At 43.1% G+C, this 27,853-nt stretch overlaps 2 protein-coding genes across 8 annotated transcripts in view; one reads left to right on the plus strand and one right to left on the minus strand.

The window, feature by feature from the left end:
* CMC2 (C-X9-C motif containing 2) overlaps positions 1–27,853 on the minus strand; it is a 64,880-nt gene that overhangs the window by 34,811 nt on the left and 2,216 nt on the right. For all 3 annotated transcript variants that reach the window (XM_063612476.1, XM_063612472.1, XM_063612473.1), the window contains one exon: positions 17,505–17,631. The gene's annotated coding sequence lies outside the window, so the exon portion shown is untranslated. The remainder of the gene's footprint in view (positions 1–17,504; positions 17,632–27,853) is intronic.
* On the plus strand, positions 28–27,829 carry CENPN (centromere protein N). 5 transcript variants are annotated; one of them, XM_055299689.2, is made up of 11 exons: positions 41–392; positions 5,009–5,189; positions 7,221–7,266; positions 10,384–10,443; positions 10,817–10,893; positions 13,133–13,309; positions 15,618–15,719; positions 17,740–17,803; positions 19,424–19,536; positions 22,458–22,584; positions 22,858–23,616. In XM_055299689.2, exons 2-11 carry the CDS (start codon positions 5,019–5,021, stop codon positions 22,938–22,940), a joined length of 1,020 nt encoding a protein of 339 aa, XP_055155664.1. In that variant the 5' UTR covers positions 41–392; positions 5,009–5,018; the 3' UTR covers positions 22,941–23,616. The 5 variants fall into 5 exon arrangements, with proteins under 5 accessions (XP_055155666.1, XP_055155668.1, XP_055155664.1 ...); XM_063612470.1 differs by lacking the exon at positions 22,858–23,616 and adding an exon at positions 26,841–27,829 and having other exon boundaries at positions 162–392; XM_055299691.2 differs by lacking the exon at positions 10,384–10,443 and having other exon boundaries at positions 28–392.

A 27,853-nucleotide genomic window follows, 5' to 3' on the forward strand; every position in this document is an offset into this window, starting at 1 on the left:
CCCCGCCCCCGCCGCCCGCGGGCCCCAAGGAGCATGCGCCGCCTGGCCTGGATGGGCCCATTCCCGTCTGTCGCTGGGGGAGGCACAGTGAGTCAACTGAGGCACGGCAGCGTCTAAGCCACAAGCCGAGCACATAAGCCACATCCTAACGGAGCCTATGTGTCAGTCCACTACTGGTGCAAGGCTGCACACTTCTAAGAAGGGCAGCGCGGGGGCTTGGCGACCTTCGCTTCAGTCGCTCCCCCTTGCAGTCCCCTGTGCCCAAGACACAGCCTGATGCTTGCGTTCCGCTGGGCGGGGCTTGGAGGCGGCGGGAACTTCAATTGGTGGCTTTGAAGGCGCGGCGGGCGGCAACAGCTGCTGTGGAGAGAGACTGCAGGAGATGTGGGCCGGTAAGAGAGCCCCGAGCGGCATTGGATCGGGCCCCGGAGGGTGTGGGGCCTTGAGGAGGCCAGATCCCAGGCCTCGGGGGCGGCTTTTTTCGCAACTGTTGCACGTTGTGAGGCGCAGGATTGGCACTGGGTCTCGGGCTCGAGGCGGGGAACTACGATACGGGCCGAGGTGAGGGGGCGGTGATGCTCTGCCGACCGTGACGTCACCTCGCCCGCGGTGGGGCGGGTCAAGCCTTACGTAAGCGCGCGACTGCGTCAGAGGCGGGCCGTGTGGTCATGTGACCAGGGGCTCCGCTCTCCGAGCCTGGGGGTGCTTCCTGGCCCAGAGTTGGGGTTTTGCTTTTCTGTCACCTCCGCTTCCGTCGTTTTTCGTCCGTTACCCTCTTGCGTTGCTCCTCGCGTTGCCTGTTGGGAGCTCAGCAGAGGTGTGTGCCTACGGGAACGTTACTTAAAATGGATCTTTTCGATCATGCGTTCCACAGATCTTGAGCATCTACTATATGCCAGGCACTAAACCGCTAGGAAGTATAAAGAAAGTTTAAAAATGGGGCCGGGCGCGGTAGTTTATGCCTGTAATCCCAGCACTTTGGGAGGCCGAGGCGGCTGGATCACCTTAGGTCAGGAGTTCGAGACCAGCCTGGCCAACATGGTGAAACCCCGTCTCTACTAAAAATGTAAAAAAATTAGCCGAATGTGGTATCAGGTGCCTGTAATCCCAGCTATTTGGGAGGCTAAGGCAGGAGAAGCGCGTGAACCCGGGAGGCGGAGGTTGCAGTGAGCCGAGATCGCGCCACTGCACTCCAGCCTGGTCGACAAAGCGAGACTCTGTCTCAAAAACAACAAAAAAAGGAAAGCTTAAAAATGGTCACAGGGCTAAACGTTTACTAAAGGGATTTCCGTCTTAATTGGTGAGATTGAGGGCGCCTTACCAAATTTCTTTATATTGGCGTTATGCAAACTTTACCGAGAATTAATCACCTGACGTACTCTTTAAAAAAAGATGCTAAATCTCAAGCCTTCTGTGCGCCCTTCTCCCAGTTTAATTTGATAGGGCCCAGGAATCTTCATTTTAACAGCCTAGCCTCGCCTGTGGGTTTTTTGTTTTGTTTTGTTTTTTGTTTTCTGAGACGGAGTCTTGCTTTGTCGCCCATGCTAGAGGGCAGTGGCGCGTTCTCGGCTCACTGCAACCTCCTCCTCCCGGATTCAAGCGGTTCTCCTGCCTCAGCTTCCGAGTAGCTGGGACTACAGGTGTGCGTCACAACACCCGGCTAATTTTTGTATTTCTAGTAGAGACGGAGTTTCACCAAGTTGGCCTGGGTGGTCTTGAAGGACTGACCTCGCGCTCCCGGACCCTCGCCCATGTTCTTAATGGGAGAGGTGTTGATTTGATGTTTCACTGACTGTTGAACCCCAATCCGCCCAGGTTGTCTCCTCAGGCATTCATTCCACAAGTATTTATCAAGGACGCATTAGACTGTTCTTGGCCTGATTAGACTTACTGACTATAGTGAGGCAGTTCTGGTCTAGCAGTATAGCTGTGAATAAAAACATCGTCCTGCCCTAGAGCTCAATTTTAGAAACCAGAAAATTTAAAAAGATAATTTCAGATAGTTCTGTAAAGACAATTAGCAGTGGATGGCCTGGTGCAGTGGCTCACGCCTGTAATCCCAGCACTTTGGGAGGCCGAGGCGGGAGGATCACTTGAGATTGGCAGTTCAAGACCAGCCTGACCAACATGGTGAAACCCCATCTTTACTAAAAATAGAAAAATTAGTTGAGTGTCATGTTGCGCACCTGTAATCCCAGATAATCGGGAGGCTGAGACAGGAGAATCATTTGAATCTGGGAGGCAGAGGCTGCAGGAGGCTGCAGTGAGCAGAAATAGCACCACTGCACTCCAGTGTGGGTGACCGAGCAAGACTCCATCTAAAAAAAAGGAAAAAAAAAATTAGCAGTGGAGAGTGGGGAAGTAACTTTTGGTCGGGTGGTCAGGATAAGTCTGTGGAGAAACCATCTAAGCTAACACCAGAATTACAAGAAGTCACTGGAGAGAACATGTACAGGAAGAACCTTCTAGGCAGTCGTAACTGCAGGCACAATGGTCCTTCTCCAGAGAGATTATTTAAGAGACTAGCGTAGTTGGAGCTCAGAAAACCAAGGAGAGGGAAGCGTGGGCCACGCAACACGGGGCCTTGTAGACCATGGTGAAAGCTTTAGATGGTCCAGTAACTACACAAAGAAACAAATCCGACTCCTGTTTCATGATCCTGATTCTGTTCATACGACCTTAATTCAGTTATTTTTCTATTTCTAAACGACTCCTAATCCTTCCTATCTTTGTCTTACTATCGTTTTCAGTATATTGTTAAAATACAGTCAACTATTTCTTTTCAGAAGTGGACAAGGATAATTTTTCAGTGTTCAACAAATAAGTCACAGCCAGGACTCTTGTAGGAAGATACCTCTTTGTCCCTGGAATTCCCAAAGTTGTGAAGGAAACAGATAAGACTGACAGGCTTGCGTCTTAAACACAGATGCCAAGGTCTGTGTGTGCCTTCCTACAAGACACACTATTAAGGGACGTTAAAGTATGCAGGTGGTACCCTGCATTGTTTAAAAATCATGTTTGCAGAGCACGCACAGTGGCTCACACCTGTAATCCTAGCACTTCGGGAGGCCAAGGCAGGCAGATCACTTGAGGTCAGGAGTTCGAGACCAGCCTGGGCAACATGGTGAAACCCTGTCTCTACTAAAGATACAAAAATTAGCCAGGCGTGGTGGTGCACGCCTGCAGTCCCAGCTACCTGGGAGGCTGAGGCAAGAGAATCACTTGAACCAGGCAGGGGAGGTTGCAGTGAGCCGAGGTTGCACCACTGCACTCCAGCCCGGGCGACAGAGTGAGACTCTATCTCAAATGAAAAAAATAAATAAATATCATATTTGCTTGCTTTTTTGTTGTGTATTTGAAGAGAGAGAGAGAGGCTCACCGGTGTCCCCAAATAAAGTAGCAGACGTGAGATCAGCTGTCACCATTGGCTCACAACTTCTGCCCAAAGGAAAATAATAAAAGGGCTCAGAATCTTCCTTCCTTATTCCTGCAGCCGCTAGGTCATTCTTCTGGAGATTATATCCCTTGCCAAGGCACACCAGATTTGGGGCTCAGGACCTTACAGACAGTTAAGGAATCTCACCTTCAGGCATGGGCAGAAGTGAGGGAGGAAAGAGCTCTTTGTTCACAGGCAGTGCATTAAAGGACTAAGAGACAGCAATCTACTGCACCGCTAGCTCTTAGCATGTCCTGTGGACTCACAGATCCAGCTGTTTATTCAGTATCTCCATTTGGACTCTCATCTTAATATTAACAGATTCAGAACAGAATTACAGAATTGAGCTTTCTTCTGCCCCTCTCGCAGTCTTGGCCATCTCAGCTGATAGTAACTTGGTCTTTTAGTTCCCTGGTAAAAACCTTGGTTTCATCTTTGGTTCTTTTCTTGATCTAACACCCCACATGTAATCCATCTGGAAACCCCGTGACTTCCCTCTTAAAAGTATATCTAGAACATGACCTCTTCCCCTGCCTCACTAACCTCCACCCTCTGCCCTGGCCTCCTTACACTGCGTTCTCAGTACAGTAGCCAGATTGATCCTGGTAGAAAAGCTAAACAAGAGCATGTCCTGCCTGTGCTCAGCACCTTGCAGAGTGAAAAAAGCAGTGATCCCCGCGGTGGCTTTCAAGGCCCTCCATAATGACTGACCGCACCTCCTTCTCTATGCTTCCTTCCTGTCTCTGCTGTCCCCTCACTGGAGGCCACCCTTCCCTGTTCCTCAAAGGCCCCAGGCAGGCTCTTGCCTCAGGACTTTTGCACATGCTGTTCCTTCTGCCTGGAAAGCTCTTCCACCACATGACTCCTTCTCCTGCAAGGATTGCCCCCAAGTCATATTCTCTATGAGGCCTACTCTCTCCAGCACTCCCACGCTCAACTCAGCCTGCCAAAATTATTCCATTTTCTCCGGCGCTCCTCACTTTTAACATAGTTTGTGATTTCCCTGTTGTTTCTCTCTCCCCACTAGAATGGATGCGCCATAGTGGAACAGATGTTTGTCTTTTTGACCAAAGACATATCTATCCCCAGTGCCTAGAAAAGGGCCTGGCATGCACAGATCCTCAGTAAGGGGTTACATGAATCAGTAAATGAATGAATGATTTATATATCATCGCCATCAAAACATCAAAATACTCTAGCCAGAAAAGGAGAGATAGCACTAATTTTTAAACTCTAAAACATTTAAATATACATTAAGGAGAAAATAAATGCTCATGCTAAAACACTGCAGAATAGCTGAAAAAGTGTAAACATTTAGGCGTTTGACCTACAAATCAAAATCCCAGCTAAATATGATGCTGATGGCCAGGGGCAGTGGCTCACGCCTGTAATCCCAGCACTTTGGCAGGTTGAGGCTGGTGGATTGCTTGAGCCTAAGAGTTCAAGACCAACGTGGGCGATGTAGTGAGACCCTGTCTCTATTTTTCATATGTGTGTGTATATATGTAAAGGCAGACAGACAAGTATTGTATTTGGTTAATACTTTGTTGTGCTGTTTTTGTTTTTTAAAAGTGCCAAAGAGATGGATGAGACTGTTGCTGAGTTCATCAAGAGGACCATCTTGAAAATCCCCATGAATGAACTGACAACAATCCTGAAGGCCTGGGATTTTTTGTCTGAAAATCAACTGCAGACTGTAAATTTCCGGCAGAGAAAGGAATGTGTAGTTCAGCACTTGATCCATCTGTGTGAGGTAACAGTGTTAAAAATGATGAGCCTTGAACAGAGTGCTACCCCTTGGGTTTTTCTTTCTTCTATTCTTACTCCAAAAGAGATGTAAGGTAGCTGCTAAACTACTAGTGAAGTGATGAGGGCTATATACAACTGCAGTGGAAAAAAACCTAATTTTTAATTGACCTTTTCATCCTAAAAGAATGCTTAAAAATCAGTAAGATGGAAAAAGTAAATATCATAGAAGAAAAAACAGTACAAATTAAAATAACGAGCAGTATTTTTTGCAGTATTTTTTTAAACCTATCAAATTATCAAGGATGAAAAGACAACAACACCCGGATGTATTGGCAAAGTTGTAGGGAAAGAGACTCTGTCTTTCATGTGTATTTATCTACTTAATTGCTTATTGTTTTAAAATGTTTTCAGACTATCAGAAAAGTTGCAAATATAGTTCAAATAATTTTCTTATTCCAATATACCCGTCCCTCCTTCACTTTTATTTATTTATTTATTTATTTTTGAGACAGAGTCTTGCTGTGTCATCCAGGCCAGAGTGCAGTGGCACAAACTCAGCTTACTGCAACCTCTGCCTCCCAGGTTCTAGCGATTCTAGTGCCTCAGCCTCCTGAGTAGCTGGGACTACAGGCACGCACCACCACACTGGCTAATTTTTGTATTTTCAGTAGAGACGAGGTTTTGCCATGTTGGGTAGGTTGGTGTCGAACTCCTGACCTCAGGTGATCTGCTCACTTTGGCCTCCCAAAGTGCTGGGATTACAGGTGTGAGTCACCATGCCTGGCCTCCTTCGCTTTTAAATAAATATACTTTTTGACCTAGCAATTCTACTTACAGAAATTTATGATGAGAAAATAATAAAAAATAGAAGGTATGTATAAATATTATAATTGATATTTAGTCATATAAATCAAGATGCATTGTAGCATTGTTTTCAAAACAAAACACATTCACATAAAGACGTGTGTACTAATGCTCACAGCAACATTATTCATAAAAGCCACAAACTGGAAACAACCCAAATGTCCATCAGCAGGTAAACAGATGAACAGATTGTGATGTTTCCATACAGTGGATATACTCAGCAGTAAAAAGGAATGAAGTATTCATAGATGCTAACATATGGATGGATATCAAAATAATTATGCTGAGTAAAAGCCAGACCAAAAAAATGAGTACACACTTATGTTAACATTCATATAAACCTCTAGAAAATGCAAACAAATCTGTAATGACAGAAAGCAGATAAGCATTTGCCCTAGGACTAAGGCTTGAGAGGTAGAGACATGGGAACCAAGAAGAGTAGAAGGAAGTGGGCAGTGATAAGAAGGGGACACAAGACTGGACTCAGTGGCTCCTGCCTGGAATCCCAGCAGTTTGGAAGGCCAAGGCAGGCAGATCATTTGGGGTTAGGAGACCAGCCTGGCCAACATGTTGAAACCCCTTCCCTACTGAAAATACAAAAATTAGCTGGGCATGCTGGCGCATACCTGTAATCCCAACTCCTCGGGAGGCCGAGGCAGGAGTATCACTTGAACGGGAGACAGCAGCTGCAGTGAGCTAAGATTGCGCGTTTGCACTCCTGCCTGGGCAGTAGAGGAAGACTCTGTCTCAAAAAAAAAAAAAAAGAAAGAAACACGAGAAAATTTGGGAGGCAATGCTGGTGGATATTGTCACTGTCTTGATTGTGGTAATGGTTTTGTGTGTATATTCATAAGTCAAAATGTATCAAATTGTATACTTTAAAAATATACAGTTTAATGGATGATAATTATACTTCAATAAAGTTAATTTTTAAAAAATCAAAAAGTTAAAAGTGATAAATGAGGAATAAATTGTGAGAGAAGGTTGTGGACTAAGACAGGAATTAGAAAGAATGTCTATTGGTTAACAGGAGAAGAGATTGGAGATGGGTTGTCAGTAAAGTACCGAGAACGTGCTAACAGTCTGTTCTAACCAATCCTAACATGTGTTTTAAATGGGATAGAACCAAACCTATCACCACAGTTACTAAATAATTTGTTTTCTCTTTTAGGAAAAGTGTGCAACTCTCAGTGATGCTGCCCTGTTAGACATCATTTGTAAGTTTTAGTGATTTGTATTTATACTTAACCAATCAGTTTTATTAGAGGCAATTTTGTTTCTTTGTTTGTGAGACAGGGTCTCCCTCTGTCGCCCAGGCTGGAGTGCAGTAACGCCATCTCAGCTTACCGCGACCTCTGCCTCCTGGATTCAAGTGATTCTCCAACCTCAGCCTCCCGAGTAGCTGGAACTGTAGGAGTGCACCACCATGTATGGCTAATTTTTTGTATTTTTTGCCACAGGGTTTTGCCGTGTTACCCAGGCTGGTCTCCAGCTCCTGGGCTCAAGTGTTCCCCCTACCAAAGTGCTGGGATTATAGGTGTGAACCACTGTACTTGTCCCAGAAGCAATTTTGTATATAACGCCTCAGAGTCTAGAGTTGAGGAGACCTTGTTTCAAGTCCCAGTATGTCACTCAGCCGTATGTTCTTTGACAAGTTGCATCACCTTTCTGAGCCTCAGACTTCAAGCAGAGATAATAGTACATGATCTACTTCACGGTTTTCTTGTTAGGATTAAATGAGGTAGTGCCTGAGAAGCTGTTAGCGTGGTAACTGGCACATCAGAAGCACAAAGCAAATGTTAGGCTTTGTATTACTCAGCTTGCCAACTTACAACAGCTCAACTTAACATTTTTCAACTAGTATGAAAGCAGCAGACAGTCAACAGAAACCATACTTTGAGTTCCCATACAACCGTTCTTTTCTTACTTTCAGTACAGTATTTAGGAAGTTACATGAGGTATGCAACAGTTTATGATAGAAGACTCTGTTGGATGATTTTGCTCAACTGTAGGCTAATGTAAGTGCTCTGAGCACACATAAGGTAGGCTAGGCTAAGCTAAGATATATGAAGGTTAGGTGAATTATTTTCACCTCAAGGTGGATTTATCAGGCATAGCCCCATCATAAGTCAGGAAGCATCTGTATTATTATTAAAGGATTTGAAAATATCTTTCTGAAAATTTGTAGCATCTCACCTCTCTTCCCTTCCGTTTCATTGATTTTTGTCTAGCTTTCCTGTCTGTACTTTTTCAAGATGTCTGTTTTTTTTTTATCAGAAGGCAGCATAATATAGTGGCTGAGAACACAGGCCCTAGGGCCAGACTTCCTGGGTTCATTTCATGGCTCCATTACTGCCTCCCTGTGAGCCCTGGAGGAAGCTGGTTAACATCTCTGTGGCATACCAGCACCTCTGGTATTATCATTTGACCAATCTGTATAATAGTGATAATATCACATAAGGTTATGGTGAGGATTAAATAAGAGTACCTGTTAAATACTTAGAGCCTGGTATTAACTAATTGCAGTCATTATGTATTAGCTGTTTTCTGTAAGTGTAACAAAAATTATGTTTATTAATACTTTGCTCCAACTCATGGCATGCTCCATTTCAGCTACTGCTGAATTTAGAGCATCTGCCTCTGATTTAGTTTGTCTCATTTTCAGTGGTTGGATTCTCTCAAGCATAAAAGATGGATCCACACCATTCCCATTTCTCATAGATTGATTCAAAAATTCATTAAGCACCTGGCTGGTCACAGTGGCTCACACCTGTAATCCCAGCACTTTGGGAGACCAAGGCAGGTGGATCACCTGAGTTCAGGAGTTGGAGACCAGCCTGGCCACTATGGTGAAACCCCATCTCTACTAAAAATACAAAAAATTAGCTGAGCATGATGGCAGGTACCTGTAATCTGCTACTCGGGAGGTTGAGGCAGGAGAATCACTTGAACCCAGGAGACAGAGGTTGCAGTGAGCCAATATCGCACCACTGCACTCCAGCCTGGCGACACCGCAAGACTCTGTCTCAAAAAAAAAAAAAAAAAAAAAAAAGAAAAGAAAACCTGGTCTGAAGTCCAGAGACACAGACAGAGGTCAGTGCAGAGACAGTTTTAAGCCCGAAGAATGAAGGGATATGGTTGAACTTGCTAACTTCCTAGGTCCATTTCTATCCAAGACACTCCAAGTTTGTAACTCCTGAAAGGTGTTTTCTGTCATATACTTATTCATTCATTCGTTCATCAAACATATACTGAAGCCTGGTGTGGTGGTGTGGGACACTTGGGAGGCTGAGGCAGGAGGATCGCTTGAGCCCGCAAGTTCAAGTCTAGCCCAGTTAACATAGTGAGACCCTGTCTCTTAGAAAAACAAAACAAATATTGAGTGCTTGCTTTATGCCACGCAGTTAAGTTTCGACCTGGGACTACAACAGTGAACAGGTCCCTCATTTCCATCAGAGTCTAACTGGAAAGACAGGCAGTGTACAAATGAACATCTAAATAAATAATGTGGCTGGGCACGGTGGCTCATGCCTGTAATCCCAGCACTTTGGGAGGTCAAGGTAGGTGGGTCACCTGAGGTCAGGAGTTCAACACCAGCCTGGCCAACATGGTGAAACCCCATCTCTACTAAAAATACAAAAAATTAGCCAGGCGTTGTGGCAGGCACGTGTAATCCCAGTACTCAGGAGGCTGAAGCAGGAGAATCGCTTGAACCCGGGAGGTAGAGGTTGCAGTGAGCTGAGACTGCACTACTGCACTGCAGCCTGGGCAACAAGGGTGAAACTCCGTCTCAAAAAATAATAATAAATACATACATACATACATAATGTGACGTCAGGTAGTGATGAGTCCTCCGACGGGAACTAGGAACTAACGCAGGGCGTTTGGGGTAGGGTGATCAGGGTGGGGACTATTCTGAGTAGAGAGCAGAATGAGGTGGGGAGCGGGGTGTGTAAGGAGCTAGGAGAAAAGGCTCCAGGCAGAGGAACAGCTGGCTCAAATGTGGGTCCTGTGGGGCACAGCATTCCCTGTCTTGCCAATTAATGGGGCATTCTGTGGGGCAGGCTTACGTGGAAATGGAATAAATGGGTTTAGAATAAATACCAAAACTCAACTGTATTATCTAACTCCGTTGAATTGAGTAATTATGATTTGCTTTATTTATATGAAGTAAATTTAATCCATATAAAGTTCATATTTTGAATACAAATCTGTATAACCCGATTTATGAATTATTATTATTTTCCCCAGTTTTAAAGTATAGAAATATCTATAAGCATATTACTTCAAAGTTCTATGATATGCTAGCAGTAAACCTTTCTTCCTTCTCTCAGATACGCAATTTCATCAACACCAGAAAGTTTGGGATGTTTTTCAGATGAGTAAAGGACCAGGTAATATTTTCTGTTTACAATTGAATATTTATATTTGATAGTTTGGCTTGGACTCAGGAGGCAGAGGTTACAGCGAGCTGAGATTGCACCACTGCACTCCAGCCTGGGTGACAGAGCGAGACTCTACATCCAAAAAAGAAGAATAGCAGTATGTTCCTCATTTCTTTCAAAATGAGGTGATTATTTATTACTCACAGAAAATGAGAAACATACTTCTTGGTGCCATGTCAGAAGTACTAGCAGCATTTGTGTGATTTGATCATTATTACTCTGGAATTATACAAAATGCTTAGTTTCATGGTACTTTACAAATGTATTTACTGAAGACATTGTAGCTCTCTTGATTTTTCTTTATTTTTTTTCACTTTGGCAGGTGAAGATGTTGACCTTTTTGATATGAAACAATTTAAAAATTCGTTTAAGAAAATTCTTCAGAGAGCATTAAAAAATGTAAGAATAAAATTCATCTTTTACATAAAATTCAATGTAATGACGTCTGTGCACTTAAAATTTGCTACTATCATAGTTTTTTTTTTTAATTTGTAAGAAATTCAGTTAGTAATAGTTCATACTGTTCTACTCCATATCAAAAACACACTGTAAATATTATGAAAACTTCCCTTTCCTCTCTCCTGTCCATTCAGGGCCTGAGGCTTCTTTTTCCAGAGGAGTCAGTGCAACAGAGCTCTCTGCAGTGATGGAAATGCTCTATATTGGTATTGTTCAGTTCAGCCACATGTAGCTGCTGAGCACTTGTGGCTAGTGTGACTGAGCAGCTGAATTTTTAATTTTTTTTTTTTTTTTTCCTTGAGACAGTCTTACTCTGTTGCCCAGGCTGGAGTGCGGTGGCGAGATCTTGGCTCACTGCAACTGCCTCCTAGGTTCAAACAATTCTTCTGCCTCAGCCTCCCGAGTAGCTGGGACTACAGGCACGCACCACCATGCCCAGCTAATTTTTGTATTTTTAGTAGTGATGGGGTTTCTCCATGTTGGCCAGGCTGGTCTCGAACTCCTAACCTCAGGTGATCTGCCTGCCTCGGCCTCCCAAAGTGCTGGGATTACAGTCATGGGCCACCGCACCCAGCCTGAATTTTTAATCTTATTAAACTTTAATGATTTTTTACATTAAATAGCCACATGTAGCTAGTAGTTCCAGTAATGGTCAATACAAACCTGAAGCACCCTTGATTTTACAGATGTTTTTGCTTTTGTAATGTGAAACAAAGAAGCTATTCAGAATAAGACAATCTTCCATTCAAGCCAGTAGAGGCCCACTGAGCACGTGATTGGGGCCAAGCTCTATGATGCTCACTCAGGAAAGTCAGACAGCTGTGTGCCGCCATACCCTGGACTGGGGAGACTTTCTTGTCTCCTGCACCGAGGAAATTTGTAAAAGCTGCTAAAGAATGGGCAGAATTTGCTAGTGCCACTGTAACAACCCACTTTTCCTACAACAAGATCTCAGAGGGAGGAAACAGAGATGTGGGCAAGCCGAGTGCATCTCACTCAAGTCCCTCCTTTCTAGGCTCAGAGCTTTAAAGGAAAGCTGAATCAGAGGGAAGCTGATAATCCAGGAGCAGGCTATTAAATTCCAGACCAACTGGCAACCATATTTAAAAGTTTGGAAAGGTCTGTATTTTATCCATGAAATGGATTCAAGGTAGTACCTCTGGTCTCACCATGTAACATTCCTTTAGAGGAGTTTTTAGCTTTTGAGCTAAATGCATAAGAGCATTAGGAGTAATATATTTTCAAGCCCATTATTACATAGAAATCTTCTTTAAGCGCATTATGACGTAGAAATCTTCTTTTTTTTTTTTTGAGACATGGTCTCACTCTGTTGCCCAGGCTGGAATGCACTGACATGATCTCGGCTCACTATAGTCTAGACCTCCCAGGCTCAAGCCATCCTCCCACCTCAGCCTCTTGAGTGGCTGGGACTATAGGCACATGCCACCGTGCCTGGCTTTTTTTTTTTTTTTTTTCAGTAGATATTGAGTTTCACTATGTTGTCCAGGTTGGTCTCAAACTCCTAGTCTCAAGCGATCCTCCTACCTCAGCCTCCCAAAGTGCTAGGATTACAGGCATAAGCCACAACACCCAGCCTAATTACACAGAAATCTTACTGTTAAACTTTATAGCGTGTGCTAGGTCTGGGTTAGATGCTAAGAAGGCTTCATTATAAAACAAGTATCTCATTTGTAAGGCTGCCGTACCTCATAAACTCTTACACATGGAAGAACAGTTTTCAGGACAAGCCCGGGAAATTATTGAAAAAACAATCACCTCTACAAAAAAAACTTTTTTAAAAAAATTAGCCAGGCATGATGGCACGTGCCTGTGGTCTCAACTACTAGGGAGGCTGAGATGGGATTGCTTGAGCCCAGGAAGTTGAGGCTGCCGTGAGCAAGCTATGATCATGCCACAGCACTCCAGCCTGAGCAACTGAGCAAGACCTAGTCTGAAAAAAAAAAAGAAATGAAAAGGATTTTTTTTAAAAAAAATCACAAAATATTTTCCCAAAGATTCCCAAAATACTCATGAAAAGCAGAAAAGACTGCCAGGTCTCAACCTTATACAAGAGTATAGGGACATCATTGTTCACCCCAAAAAAGCACCTGGAGTTGGTGCCACAATGAAATTTTAGTTAGGAAATTAAGCCTTTTTTTTTTTCTTTTTCTTTAATAAGGTGACAGTCAGCTTCAGAGAAACTGAGGAGAACGCAGTCTGGATTCGAATTGCCTGGGGAACACAGTACACAAAGCCAAACCAGTACAAACCTACCTACGTGGTGTACTACTCCCAGACTCCGTACGCCTTCACGTCCTCCTCCAAGCTGAGGCGCAATACTCCGCTTCTGGGTCAGGTATGGAACAAATTATTACAAGCTATAATATTTTATTATTCTATCTCAAAGGTCTACATAGATTTTAACTGTTCAATAAGTATTTGATAGAGAATACTAGACCAGGTGCAGTGGCATGTACCTGTGGCCCCAGCTACTTGGGAGGCTGAAGTGGGAGGATTGCTCGTGCCCACGAGTCTAAGGCTGCCGTGAGCTGTGATAACAAGACAAAGCAACACCCCACCTCTAAAAAAATAAAACAAAAGATATAGAATACCACATGTAATTCTTGTTCTCCTAAAATAAGAAACAGAGAGTGTCGTTATCTGCAGATGGGAACATGGCATAAGATATTAGATTGGAGCTATATTTTATTGTTTTTTGATCTAGAAATAATGCATACTTAATATAAAAAACTGCAACTGATACAGAAGTCTCTAAAGATAAAAAGTCTTCAAAACTTCATACCCCTTTTCCCTATTCCATTCGTTCACAATAACTGCTGTCAAAGTTTGCTATTTCCTTTACAAGATGGTTATTAGAAAAGCCAGGGTAGGCCGGGCACGGTGCTCACGTCTGTAATCCCAATACTTTGGGAGGCCGAGGCAGGTGGATCACCTGAAGTCAGGAGTTTGAGACCAGCCTGGCCAACATGGTGAAACCCCATCTCTACTAAAAATATAAAAAAATTAGCCAGGCGTGGTGGCGGGCATCTGTAATCCCAGTTACTTGGGAGGCTGAGGCAGGAGAATTGCTTGAACCCTGGAGGCAGAGGTTGCAGTGAGCCCAGATCGCACCATTGCACTCCAGCCTGGGCAACGAGAAAGAAACTCCGTCTTAAAAGAAAAAGAAAATTAACATAACATTTCCACATGGTTACAAATGAATATACCTCATTACTTTTTCATAATTGTATAATTTGCTTATTAATGAACATTATGTTCATTTGTAACCATTTCTCCCACATTCCATACACAAGGAGACTGCTTTCACATAAGATGTAGCCTCTGTTCTCAGCCTGCTTCTCTTTATGGTTCTGCCTTTAATATCACAGTCTTCCTAGCATCTTTCCCCAAAGTTATTTCTCCCTAAATTGGCCTGGCACTTGCTGCTACCACTGTTAGCATTCACAACCACAGTAGCACCTTCAGTTGGTTCCAGAGCTGCCACATCAGCTGGTTGCAGGCGAGCAGCTCCACCATCCTGGCTGCATCATGTCCTGTCACTCCACAGCAGAGCTGGGTGGAGATGCGGTGTGGAGTACCAAGGACTCCATTGTTGTGACCAGGCGAGCCCTAGGGTCCCTGTGACTACTTGCTTATCATTTAAGTTTTTTGGTGGTTTATTGAAATGGCAAAGACTGCTACTCACTTCTGTTTCTTTAAAACACTTCTTTACATTTGGGGTCTCCTCCTCCATGATACATAGTGGTCTTTCATCCACTCACAGCCAGGTGAGTACACCTTGCCACAGGTAGTTTAAACATTACCCCAAAGGCTAATGTTCTTTTTTTATTTTTAGACGGAGTCTCACTCTGTCACCCAGGCTGGGGTGCAGTGGAGCGATCTTGGTTCAAGCCAGGTTCAAGCAATTCTCCTGCCTCAGCCTCCCAAGTAGCTGGGACTACAGGCACTCACCACTGTGTCTGGCTAATTTATTTTTCTATTTTTAGTGGAGGTGGGGTTTCACCATGTTGCCCAGGCTGGTCTCAAACTCCGACCTCAAGTGATCCACCTGCCTTGGCCTGCCAAAGTGCTGGGATTACAGGCGTGAGCCACCACGCAGACTAATGTTCATTTCTATTGTGTATCTTAAGGCAAACTTGTCTCTGTTCTCTAGATCTGGGTAAATATGTTATCCTATCATAGTAATTCTGTTTCAGTCTTCTTTTCCCCTAATGACAGGAAACTCTTATAAGTTGTATTCAATACATACTTTTTTCTTCAGTATTTGCCCTAAAGCATACATATCTGCATTTTTGTATGGCAATATCTTTATAGTATTAGATGACTGATATTCAAAAACAGTAACATTTTGAGTATTTATTGTTTATTCCTAAGTCTGAACTTGATTTATTAGTAACTTCTAACTTTAAACAGGATCACTTTTCTAAAAAACGATACAAAAGACTGCATTTATCAGAATCTTAATGCCATTAACCACTTTGTTTTTGAAGCTCAGTAACAGGCTATCAGATTTTTTTCTAGACTTCTTTTTACATTTACAGGGAAACTATTCACTAATTGCAGCTCTTACATTTTACTTTGACAAGTATTATAAACACAGAGACAGTAATCCTAATAATAGTCTTGCAAATTTTCATTTCAAGGCGCTGACAATTGCTAGCAAACACCGCCAGATTGTGAAAATGGACCTGAGAAGTCGGTATCTGGACTCTCTTAAGGCTATTGTTTTTAAACAGTATAATCAGGTGAGCCAATCAGTGACTCTCTTTAAAGGTAAATCTTTATTTTCTCTTTGACACAGGAGTTAGAAGCTACAGGGAAAATCTACCTCCGACAAGAGGAGATCAGTTTAGATATTACTGAAATGAAGAAAGCTTGCAATTAGTGAACATGAAAGGAAAATAAAAATTCCTCACAGTCATCTTTTTATAATTGTATTGTGTTTTATACCACTCATTAGTTACTGGAGTCGATGCTGTAGATCTCAGCTTCCAAATCAGCTAATCACACTGGAATTTGTTTTCTCTTTAGAGTAATTTCACATTGTCTTTTGAAGCTAAATATATTATTCTATCAAACAACAGAAAAGTAGAATTAACTTTTTGTCCCATCAGTCAAGCAGGTTATATAGGCACTGGAATTAAAGGGAAAAGCAGTGGTTTTTTAAGTCCCAAAGTTCATGTGTTAAAATTATTTGAATGTAATGTTCCCCTCTAATGACAAATACAGATCTGTCCTTACAGATACAGGGGTGTATTTTCAAACTGTGCATGGCAAATGTCTGCATATGTGTTGACACTCCTGTGAGTGGATTGTTAATGCTCTGTGTATATCTTTGAGCCACTAGAGATGTTATACTTCTGTATTTTCATCTGTTCTAAGCAGAAAGAAGTGACAGCTCTCTGCAAGCAGTCCCTTTTTAAGGAAAAACTAACATTAAGAAGTTATATCATGAGGCCAGGCACAGTGGTTCACGCCTATAATCCCAGCACTTTAGGAGGCCAAGGTGGGAGGAATGCTTGAGCCCAGGGGTTTGAGACAAGCCTGGGCAACATAGGGAGACCCCATCTCTACAAAATAAAAAATAAATAATATATATTTTTTAAAGTTAGATCATGATTTTCTTCTCTAGCCATCTCCTCCTACCTACTACCCTCTCACCAAATTGATATAAACTGTTCTGCTGTAATATGACAGTAGTGGCCGGGCATGGTGGCTCACGCCTGTAACCCTAGCTCTTTGGGAGGCCAAGAAGGGCAAATCCCATGAGCCCAGGAGTTCAATACCAGCTTGGGCAATATGGCGAAACCCCGTCTCTACAAAAAAATACAATAAATAACCAGGCATGCCGGGCGCGGTGGCTCACACCTGTAATCCCAGCACTTTGAGAGGCCGAGGAGGGCGGATCATGAAGTCAGGAGACCAAGACCATCCTTGCTAACACGGTGAAACCCCGTCTCTACTAAAAATACAAAACAATTAGCCGAGCATGATGGGGGGCACCTGTAGTCCCAGCTACCTGGGAGGCTGAGGCAGCAGAATGGCGTGAACCCGGGAGGCGGAGCTTGCAGTGAGTGGAGATAGTGCCACTGCACTCCAGCCTGAGCAACGAAGTGAGACTCTGTCTCAAAAAAAAAATAGCCAGGCGTGGAGCTGCATGCCTATAGTCCCAGCTATCTGGGAGACTGAGTTAGGAGGATCTCCAAAGCCCAGGGAGACTGAGGCTGCAGTGAGCCATGATCATGCCACTCACTGCAGCCTGAGCAACAGACTGAGATATTGTCTCAAAAAAAAAAAAAAAAAAGACAGCGGCATTGTTAGGAAAATCCACATTGTCAAGCACTGAACTATAAAAACAATAGATTCAGTGGGTGAAGGTAGGAGAAGGGGTTCAAGAGATTCAGACTTACAGTAGAAAAGTTATTTTTCCAATCTCAGTAAGTTTTTTAGGGTTATGAAGATTCAGCACTGACGATGCTGAAATACCACAGTGCAAATGCTGCCGTACATTCCCTGGGCTGTGCACTCACCAGATCCATTTCTATGATAAAGCACAGAGCTCCTCAAACAGAACAGTCCAGTTGCAGGCTCAGCAGCCTCCTTGTCAGTGTCCTGCTCAACTCAGCCACCTCAGGCAGGATATGGCCTTGGATCTTTCTGTTGGAAAAAAATAAACATTTGGCATACTTTAATATACTAAAAAAAATTAATATGTGTACTTCAAGATGTCAATATTAGTAAAATATTCACTTTTTTTTTCCCTAGAACTTTGAAACTCACAACTCTACGACACCTCTACAGGAAAGAAGCCTTGGACTAGATATAAATAGTATGTGTGTGTTAATATGAAACTGAATTTTGGAAATGCATCATTCCCTTATAGATTTTTTTCACTTGGTAAAACGTGTATAGTAGGATCGTAATTCAAAACTTTTATTGTTTTCAGAAAAATTGAAAATTAAATATCTGTTGAAGGAGGAAAGCTAATCTACCATAGGTGTCCTTTAGAATTTACTAGAATATAACAATAAACAACAAAACAATATTACAAAAACAAAAATTAGCTAATAGTTGTTGAGCATTTCTTGTGTGCCAGGCACCACACTAAGATATTTATATGTATTCTTTCCTTAATCTTTACAGTAGTCCTGTGAATAAGCGCTATTCATCAGGAAACTGGGTTTCAGGGAGGTATGGTAACTCTCTAGGCAAAGTTACACAGCTAAGGAGTGGCAAAACCAGGAGTGAAATCCAGGTACGTCTGGATCTGGAGCCCATGCTCTTAATGCGCTGGATATACTTGTAGAACAATGAGAATCATGACTGTATTGCTACTCACAGATGTCTGAAGTCTCTCACTAGAAAACCCAAGAGAACAGAGTACAGAACTACTAAAGTAAATTTACAAAAGTGGTGGGGTAAAATATAAATTCATTAAAAAATGAAAACTTTCCTATCTCTTAGTAGAGATTTGGCAATGAAACGAAACAGTGCCACTGTTATAAACTAAACACTTTTATGATTTTCCAGTGTCATAGGAACTGCTTTTGACCTCATTTTAGGTAAAGAAAGCAGGATATAAAATTGCGTGTATCTTACGATTCCAGTTTTAAAAATATATAGGTGAGGCTAGGAACAATGTTATGCATCTGTGGTCCCGGCTACTTGGGAGGTTGAGGAGGGAAGATCACTGGAGCCCAAGAGATCCAGTCCAGACTGGGCAACATAGTGAGACCCTGCCTGCCTCTTTTTGGTTGGTTTTTTGTTTTTTGTTTTTTTTTAAGACAGAGTCTCACTCTGTTGACTAGGCTGGAATGCAGTGGCGTGATCTCAGCTCACTGCAACCTCTGCTTCCCAGGTTCAAGCAATTCTCTTGCCTCAGCCTCCCAACTATCTGGGACTACAGGCGCCTGCCACCACACCCAGCTAATTTTAGTATTTTTAGTAGAGATGGGATTTCACTATTTTGGCCAGGCTGGTCTGGAACTTCTGACCTCAGGTGATCCTCCCGCCTCGGCCTCCCAAAGTGCTGGGATTACAGGCGTGAGCCACCATGCCCGGCCGAGACCCCATCTCTTAAAAAAAATACATATATAGGCTGGGCGCCATGGAGATAGATAAATAGATAGATAGATAGACAGACAGACAGACAGACAGATAATGCATCTTTATTCACTGTAAAAAGAGCTAGGCAAAAATACACTAAAATGTTAACAGTGCTTATCTCTGGGTGGTAGAATTATGATTTTTATTTTCTCTTTTATCAACCTGTACTTCACTACACTAAGAAACTTCCCTACACTAAGAAATTATTACAGCCAAGAGAAGAAGCAGTAAATATTATTTTAAAATTATACAAACAATTTGAAGGGTTAGGAATTAAAGGAGGATAATTTAAGGATGAAATATATTCCTAATGGCTGTTTTATTTGAAATCTTCCACCTATAGTGGATTCAAGGATCATTCATGAAAACATAGTAGAAAAAGAGAGAGTCCAACGAATAACTCAAGAAACATTTGGAGATTATCCTCAACCACAGCTAGAATTTGCACAATATAAGGTAAGACGTCGTAATAAATATTAACTACAAGATATCAACATTGTTTAAAAAGAACAAAAACCTTAAGTGGAAAACAAATCTAAGAAACTGTTCCTTTTTCATTTGTCACTTAAATTTCATGTAATAAATTTATGAATTAAATAGACCTCTTTATTGTATTTATAAGTTCCTCTGTTAGCAAAAGAAACCTTTAGAAATTATGAATCTGGGCTGGGCGTGATGGCTCACACTTGTAATCCCAGCACTTTGGGAGGCCGAGGCAGGCGGATCACCTGAAGTGTCAGGAGTTCGAGACCAGCCTGGCCAACATGGTAAAACCCCGTCTCTACTAAAAATACAAAAAATTATCTGGACTTGGTGGCATGTGCCTGTAATCCCAGTTACTCAGTAGGCTGAGGCAGGAGAATCGCTTGAACCCAGGAGGCGGAGGTTGCAGTGAGCCGAGATCGCGCCACTGCACTCCAGCCTGGGCGACAGAGCCAGACTCCATCTCAAAAAAAAAAAAAAAAAAGAAAGAAAGAAATTATGAATTTGCCTTTTTGTTTCATCTTACATATTAATGCAATTATGCATAACTGGCAGTAATCTGTATATTTGAGAGGGAAAAAATGTAGATTATGGCATTCTAGCCCATCTACAACCTAGGACAGTATTTGGCACATAATAGGCACTCACAAATACTTGCTGAATAAAAAAATGTATAGGTAAGTCATTACATAGCCCAGCCGGCATCACATGGAGAAAAGCCAGTAACCTAGGCAGTACCACAAAAGTGGCTTGTTCCAGAAGTGTGCCTTCCAGACACGTGCTGCTGCCCCCCGGGAAGGCCAGGGCAGGGGGCTACAGGGGTTTAATGCAAACCCACTGCCACCACTAGGAGAACTTGAGGCTTATATTGTGATCACTCTAATTTCTATCCATGCTCATACTCAAAACACCTTACTGCCCCCAAGCCCTCCAATAAATTTTTTTCTCTTTAGCCCTTCTGTAGCTACAGGCCACACTTTAAATCTGTCATTGATCTGCTCACTTAGGCCCAAAGCCTGTTTGATATGATTTAGTTTTAGTGGGAGAAATGGATTGACACCTTTCAAGTTGGGTCCCTTAATGGCAGGCTTTAAACTAGTTCCTTTAAACAGTTGATAATCTAGGATAGTGGTTCTCAAAGCGTAGTCCCTGGATTAGTAGTATCAGCATCACTTGGGAAGGGGGAGGAAATGCTGATTCTTGACCCCACCCTAGTCCTACTAGACTGGGGGAGGTGGGACCCCCCATTCTGTTTTCACGAGCCCTCCAGCTGGTTCTGCACACACAAGCATGAGAGCCACTGGTCTAGGAAGCAGAAAATGTGCTTTCTAAACTTCCCTTTATACACATCATCTCAGAATGGCACTATTCTGTATGTCAAGGTTACACATTTATTCGTAGCTTCTACTAATTTTTTCCTACCTTTTCTATTTCGAAAAATGTCAAATCTGGCCAGGCGCGGTGGCTCACACTTGTAATTCCAGCACTTTGGGAGGCCGTGGTGGGCAGATCACCTGAGGCCAGGAGTTCAAGACCAGTCTGGCCAATATGGTGAGACGACGGAGTCTCGCTCTGTCGTCCAGGCTGGAGTGCAGTGGTGCGATCTTGGCTCACTGCAACCTCTGCCTCCCAGGTTCAAGCAATTTTGCCTCAGCCTCCCAAGTAGCTGGGATTACAGGCGCCTGCCACCACACCTGGCTAATTTTTTTTTTTTTTTTGGATTTTTAGTAGAGACGGGGTTTCATCATGTTGGCCAGACTGGTCTCAAACTGCTGGCCTCAGGTGATCCACCTGCCTCGGCTTCCCAAGGTGCTGGGACTACAGATGTGAGCCACTGCGCCCAGCCACAAGTTGATAATTATTTTACCTGGGTGATGTGCACATGGGGCTCATACCGTGCTCCTTACTTTTGTATATGTTTAAAATCTTCTATAATTAGAAGTTAAAAAGATATCTCAGCTGGGCACAGTGGCTCACACCTATAATCCCAGCACTTTGGGAGGCTGAGGCAGGCGGATCCCTTGAACCCGGGAGATCGAGACCAGCCTGGGCAACATAGCGAAACCCTGTCTCTATAAAAATTCAAAAATACAAGGCGTGGTGGCATGTCGCTGTAGTCCCAACTACTTGCGCTGAGGAGGTCGAGGCTGCAGTGAGCCATGTTCGTACCACTCCAACTTGGGCAACAAAGTGAGACTCTGTCTCAAAAAAGAAAGAAAGAAATCTCAGTGTGACTCAAAAGAAGTGTGGTATTTTTACATTGAAGTTACAGATTGCAAAAGATAGCACTAATTTTCCATTAAGAATGCAAACTGTAAAGGGCACCTGAGGGTGGAACTGACAGTCAACATCTCCCATGTGGCAGGCACTGTGCATGCTGGCATTTTGCCTTGGATGTTGTTTGATACACCAGTTGCCCTCTATGTTTTGTTTTGTTTTTTTCTGAGATGGAGTTTCACTCTGTCTCCCAGGCTGGAGTGCAGTGGCACCATCTTGGCTCACTGCAGCCTCCACCTCCTGGGTTCAAGCAGTTCTCATGCCTCGGCTTCCTAAGTAGCTGGAATTACAGGTGCCCACCACCATGCCTGGCTAAATATTGTATTTTTAGTTAAGACGGGGTTTCACCATGTTGGCCAGGCTGGTCTCAAACTCCCAACCTCAAGTGATCGACCTGCCTTGGCTTCCCAAAGTGCTGAGATTACAGGCATGAGCCACCGTGCCTGACCTGCCCTCTATGTTTGCAGTTAGCAGATTAAATGGTCCCCACCCCTGTTAATTCCTATATTTCTTAATGGCAAGAATTAATGAAATGTATCATTCTGATTTCATTATATTTTACCATTCGTATTTGTACAATACGTTTAATAGTCATTTATAAATATGTTCGTTGACAGCTTGAAACGAAATTCAAAAGTGATTTAAATGGGAGCATCTTGGCTGAGAGGGAAGAACCCCTCCGATGCCTAATAAAGTTCTCTAGCCCACATCTTCTGGAAGCATTGAAATCCTTAGCACCAGCTGGTGAGTGGTCAGCTTACTCTGTAAGCTAGAAAAATTAACAACATGCCTCCATTCCGTCCTTATAATCTGCTAATTACTTCTGAGCTCTCCCATCACCCCAGTCTGCTAGCCCATCATGCTCTCTCTTGCATCTTCTGCTTCTTTACTTAATGGGGAGGAGGGGCATCTATGATCCACCGTCTAATCTCAGCCATTTTTAAACTGACTCAAATCCATCCTCCTGTGATGACTTTTAATTTTCTTTTTTCCTTTTTTTTTTTTTTTAAATTTCAGGTATTGCAGATGCACCACTTTCTCCACTGCTCACTTGCATACCCAACAAGAGAATGAATTATTTTAAAATTAGAGATAAATGAGACGTGCGTGGTTTCATAAGCACAGCTCTTCCTTCTTGATACTGCACATGCACTTCAGTTCATGGCTAGCTGTAGAGCTTCCGTCTGTAAACTTGTATTTTCAAGAATCCTTGGTATTGAATTTTTAGAAATGCTCACATAATTGTTGGGACTGATTCATTCCTCCACGATACGCCTCCTCTCTCTGATATCCTGCTAACTGTGGCCGTTGTGGCATTTTAGATGACAGGACATATATATATATGGCCCCACCCTTGACTTTGAGTGCCTGAATGCTCTGAAATCAAGCATATGGCGCAGCGCTTGAGACTTTTGGGTTTGTGTCCTTTTTTCTATGGCTGTCTCTTCTCGATTCTGGAGAGGTCTGGTTCCAGTGGCTGGTTTCCAGGGATTGATTCTTAAGCTCTGGATCACAGAAAGAAGCAACAAGGAACTATACTCAACTCAAAACTTTTTAGGAGAATCATGAAATTGGTCCATTCAAAGGATGGAGTTGAGTCCATTGTGTTATTGTTGCAAGAGGTTGCATATTTGGTGAGTCAGTTACATAAAATAATGTTCTTATTGTAAATATGATACTTCTTATAATCTGTTTTATCATGTGTATAACATTCAAACTGACAAATATTATACTGACTTATGAATAAAGGTGTCAAAAAACTGGCACATCAGTTAATTTTGATGAAAGTCCTTCAGTGATCATCACTAAATACCCTGTCTTTCTAAAAATTTTTTCCTTTCTAATTTTTTATTTATTTATTTATTTATTGAGACAGGGTCTCACTCTGTCACCCAAGCTGGAGTGCAGTGGCATGATCATGGCTCACTGCAGCCTCAACCTCCCATGCTCAAGTGATCCTCCCACCTCAGCCTCCCGAATAGCTGGGATTACAGACGCACTCCATCATGCCCAGCTAATTTTTTTTGTTTGTTTTTTGTTTTTTGAGACAAAGTCTCCTGTCACCCAGGCTGGAGTGCAATGGCACAGTCTTTGCTCCCTGCAACCTCTGCCTCCTGTGTTCAAGCGATTCTCCTGCCTCAGCCTATGAGTAGCTGGGACTACAGGCATGCACCACCATGCCCAGCTAATTTTTGTATTTTTAGTAGAGACAGGGTTTCTCCATGTTGCCCAGGCTGGTCTCAAACTCCTGGGCTCAAGCAGTCTGCCCATTTTAGCCTCCCAAAATGCTGGGATTATAGGAGTGTATTAGTCTGTTCTCATGCTGCTAATAAAGATACCTAAGACTGGATAATTTACAAAGGAAAGAGGCTTAACTGACTCACATTTCCACATGGCCGAGGAGGCCTCACAATCATGGTGGAAGGCAAATGAGAAGCAAAGTCACGTCTTACATGGCGGCAGGCAAGAGCGCTTGTGCAGGGAAACTCCCATTTATAAAACCATCAGAGCTCATGAAACTTATTCACTACTGTGAGTATGGAGGAAGTCTTTCCCATGACTCAAGTATCTCCACCTGGCCCTGCCCTTGACACATGGGAGTTATTACAATTCAAGGTGAGACTTGTGTGGAGACACAGCCAAACCATATCACAGGCATGAGCCACCACATGCGCCAGCATGTCTTTTTTAAACATTTTAAAATCTATTCTTTATCTTGTTTCAGAGAGGATTTGGAGTTACAAAAACACATTAGACTGGGCATGATGGCTCACACTTGTAATCCCAGCACTTCGGGAGGTTTCTCCTAGTGTACTCTCACACTTCTGATACCAGATATGTCGGGGGGGTGGTTTCCTCCACACATTAAGCAAGTGTGAAACATGATAGACAAAATGACTTCACTCTGGGCCGGGTGTGGTGGCTCACGCCTGTAATCCTAGCACTTTGGGAAGCTGAGGTGGGCAGATGACCCGAGGTCAGGAGTTCGAGACCAGCCTAGCCAACATGGCAAAACCTCATCTCTACTAAAAATACAAAAATTAGTTGGGGGTAGTGGCAGGTGCCTGTAATCCTAGCTATTTCGGAGGCTGAGGCAGGAGAACTGGTTGAACCGGGGAGGCAGAGGTTGCAGTGAGCCAAGATCATGCCACTGCACTCTAGCCTGGGTGACACAGTGAAACTCTACCTCAAAAAATAAAATAAAGGCCAGGCATGGTGGCTCACGCCTATAATCCTAGCACTTGCGGAGGCCGAGGCGGGCGGGTCACAGGTCAGGAGTTTGAGACCAGCCTGACCAACATGGTGAAAGTGAACCCCAACTCTACTAAAAATACAAAAATTAGCCAGGCGTGGTGGTGTGCACCTGTAATCCCAGCTACTCAGGAGGCTGAGGCAGGAGAATCGCTTGAACCTGGGAGGCAGAGGTTGTAGTGAGCCGAGACTGCGCCACTGCATTGCAGCCTAGGTGACAGAGTGAGACTCCATCTCAAAAAAATAAATAAATAAAATAATTCAGAGCTCTAAAATGGAGGGAGGAAGCCATTCTAAAAAGGACTCCCTACATGACCTGCAACTTGAAAAAAAATAAAATTAAAAACTCCAAAAAGAAAAAAAAATACAGGAACTTACCCTGAACCTTTGAATTGGGCCAAATTGCAATGACCACTGCATCCTGGAAAATTTTATTTCACCAGCACTACAACTCCTCAACAGCACCAACCAATAAACTATGGATTTTTGTACTAAGCCAGTCACCTCTTTCAAAACAACTTGTCTAATCACCCTCAGCTTTTCAAAAAACCCCTCCTCTACCCTCTCTCTTCAGAACACAAGTGGCTTCTAGCTGAATCTGTCTCCCAAATTGCAATTCCTAAGACCTCAATAAAAACACCTTGTCTTGCTGCTTTGCAGTGTGGTCTTTTGCCCCTTGGATGACATTAAATGGTGTCAGAATTGAGTGGGAGAAAGAAGCGACTCCCTTCTGTGTTCTGGTGTGGCCACGGATTCGAGCACAGTTCCTGCAGGAGGAACCCCTTGTGTTCCACACCTCTCCCATGGCCATGGACTCTGTTTATGAGTTGTCTCATTCCCTAACCCCCTACCTTGGTTGAGGTTCTTTATCCAATGTCCTTGGTTGCCAGCTGTCCAGTAGCTGGGATTACAGGCACGCACCACCATGCCCAGCTAATTTTTGTATTTTTAGTAGAGATGGGGTTTCACCATGTTGATCAGGCTGGTCTCGAACTCCTGACCTCAAGTGATCCTCCCGCCTTGGCCTCCCAAAGTGCTGGGATTACAGGTGTGAGCCTCCATGCCCAGCCAAAATTCTATTCTATTTAACTTGATTTTTCTCTTTATGGCCAACTCACTATTTCGTTTGTGAAACTTCTAGGGAAATTTCAGACTAGGGAATATTGAGGCACAGAAAATGATGGTACTTGGGTATGCTGGGTGCTTTTGAAAATGGAAAGGCCTGAGAAATAAGCCTGAGAGTCAAGGTCCCTCTAACCTTGTCTTATTCTTGCTTCAACCAAGGGCAGAGAGGAACTCCCTCTGGAATTTCCTCATCTGACTAAGAAAGCTTCTTACTAAAAGAAACACAGTTGCCTCCTTCTATTCTGTCCTTCAAATCTCATTATCTATCAAAGAAATGAAGACTGAGGAATAGAGCCAGACATGGATGGACCTTTTCATAAGGCCTGCCCCTCAGGCTCATTGCGATTCCAAAGAGAATCATTTAAAAGTTAATTTCTGTCTCCCTGGTCCATTTATTCTCCCTTATAATAATTTATTGCTCCTCAAAAGAATTACACACCTACCCCATCTCCTTACTCCCCTATGAAAAAGGGTATATAGGGGTCCACACCCCATTGGGGGTTGGGGGATAATCACTCTGTGATGCCTCGCCTTCCCCCCAGGCACATTAATAAAACTTGTATGCCTTTTCTCCTATTAATCTGTCTTTTATCAGTTGATTTTCAGTGTTTTTTTTTTTTTAGCACTTTTTTGCAGGATCTAAAAGCTGCTCTGCTATTCTGGAAGCCACAGTCAAGGGACCCAGGACCTGAGCAGCTGGCAGAAGGACTTGTACCTTCTGTTTGTCCCATTATATCCAAGATGTTAAAATCATGATGTCACAACACTTAGACATTTAAATGGTTAATCAAATGTATGCCTCTCCTGATATACAGCTAACTGCTTTAGACTAATGCAGGCCTGCTTGTTAAAGTGGACCCCTTGTTACTCAAATTTGACTAATCTTGGAAGCTTGGATGCGCACTGACTTGACAACCACTTTTTGTGGGACATAACACTCTAGACACAGGTGTTTCTAGCTCTAAGGGAAACAGATAACTAATCTGTGGCCAACCAACCAATGATTTATCAGCTATGCTGCCTCGGATCTTGATCAAAAGAGGAAAATGTGAAAAGTTATACACAAAATGGCGTCACTTTGGTTCAGAGCTCTAAAATGGAGTTGGGAAGCCATTCTAAGAAGGACTGCCTGCACAACCTGCAACTTGCAAAACACAAAAATGAAAAATACAAGCTTGCCTTGAAGCTTTGAACTGGGCCAAAACTGCAATAACCACTACATCCTGGAAAACTGAATTTCACCAGTGCTACAACTCCTGAACAGCGGCAACCAATCAATATGGATTCGTGTACTAAGCCAGCCACCTCCACCAGTGATAATTCTTTCAAAACAACTTGTGTATTAACCCTCTGCTTTCTTTTAAAAACCTCTACTTCTTTCTTTTCAGAACCCCATTGGGCTTCTAGGTGAATCTGTGTCTCCCAAATTGTAATTTCTAAGACTCCAATCAAAATGCCTTGTTTGGCTGGACGTGGTACCTTGCGCCTATAATTCCAGCACTTTCAGAGGCCAAGGCAGGTGGATCACTTGACCCCAAGCTGGCCAACATGGCAAGACTCTGTCTCTTTTCTTTTTTTTTTTTTTTAAATTAAAAAAAAATGCCTTGTTTTACTGCTTTGTGGTGTGGTCTTTCAC

The sequence above is a fragment of the Symphalangus syndactylus genome, chromosome 11 (genome assembly GCF_028878055.3).
Source record: "Symphalangus syndactylus isolate Jambi chromosome 11, NHGRI_mSymSyn1-v2.1_pri, whole genome shotgun sequence".
Lineage (NCBI taxonomy): Eukaryota > Metazoa > Chordata > Mammalia > Primates > Hylobatidae > Symphalangus > Symphalangus syndactylus.

Coding starts and splice junctions, on each gene's coding strand:
- CENPN (XM_055299689.2), top strand. CDS start 5,019: ATGGATGAGACTGTTGCTGAGTTCATCAAGAGGACCATCTTGAAAATC. Junction 5,190..7,220: donor ACTTGATCCATCTGTGTGAG/GTAACAGTGTTA, acceptor TTTCTCTTTTAG/GAAAAGTGTGCAACTCTCAG. Junction 19,537..22,457: donor TAGAATTTGCACAATATAAG/GTAAGACGTCGT, acceptor GTTCGTTGACAG/CTTGAAACGAAATTCAAAAG.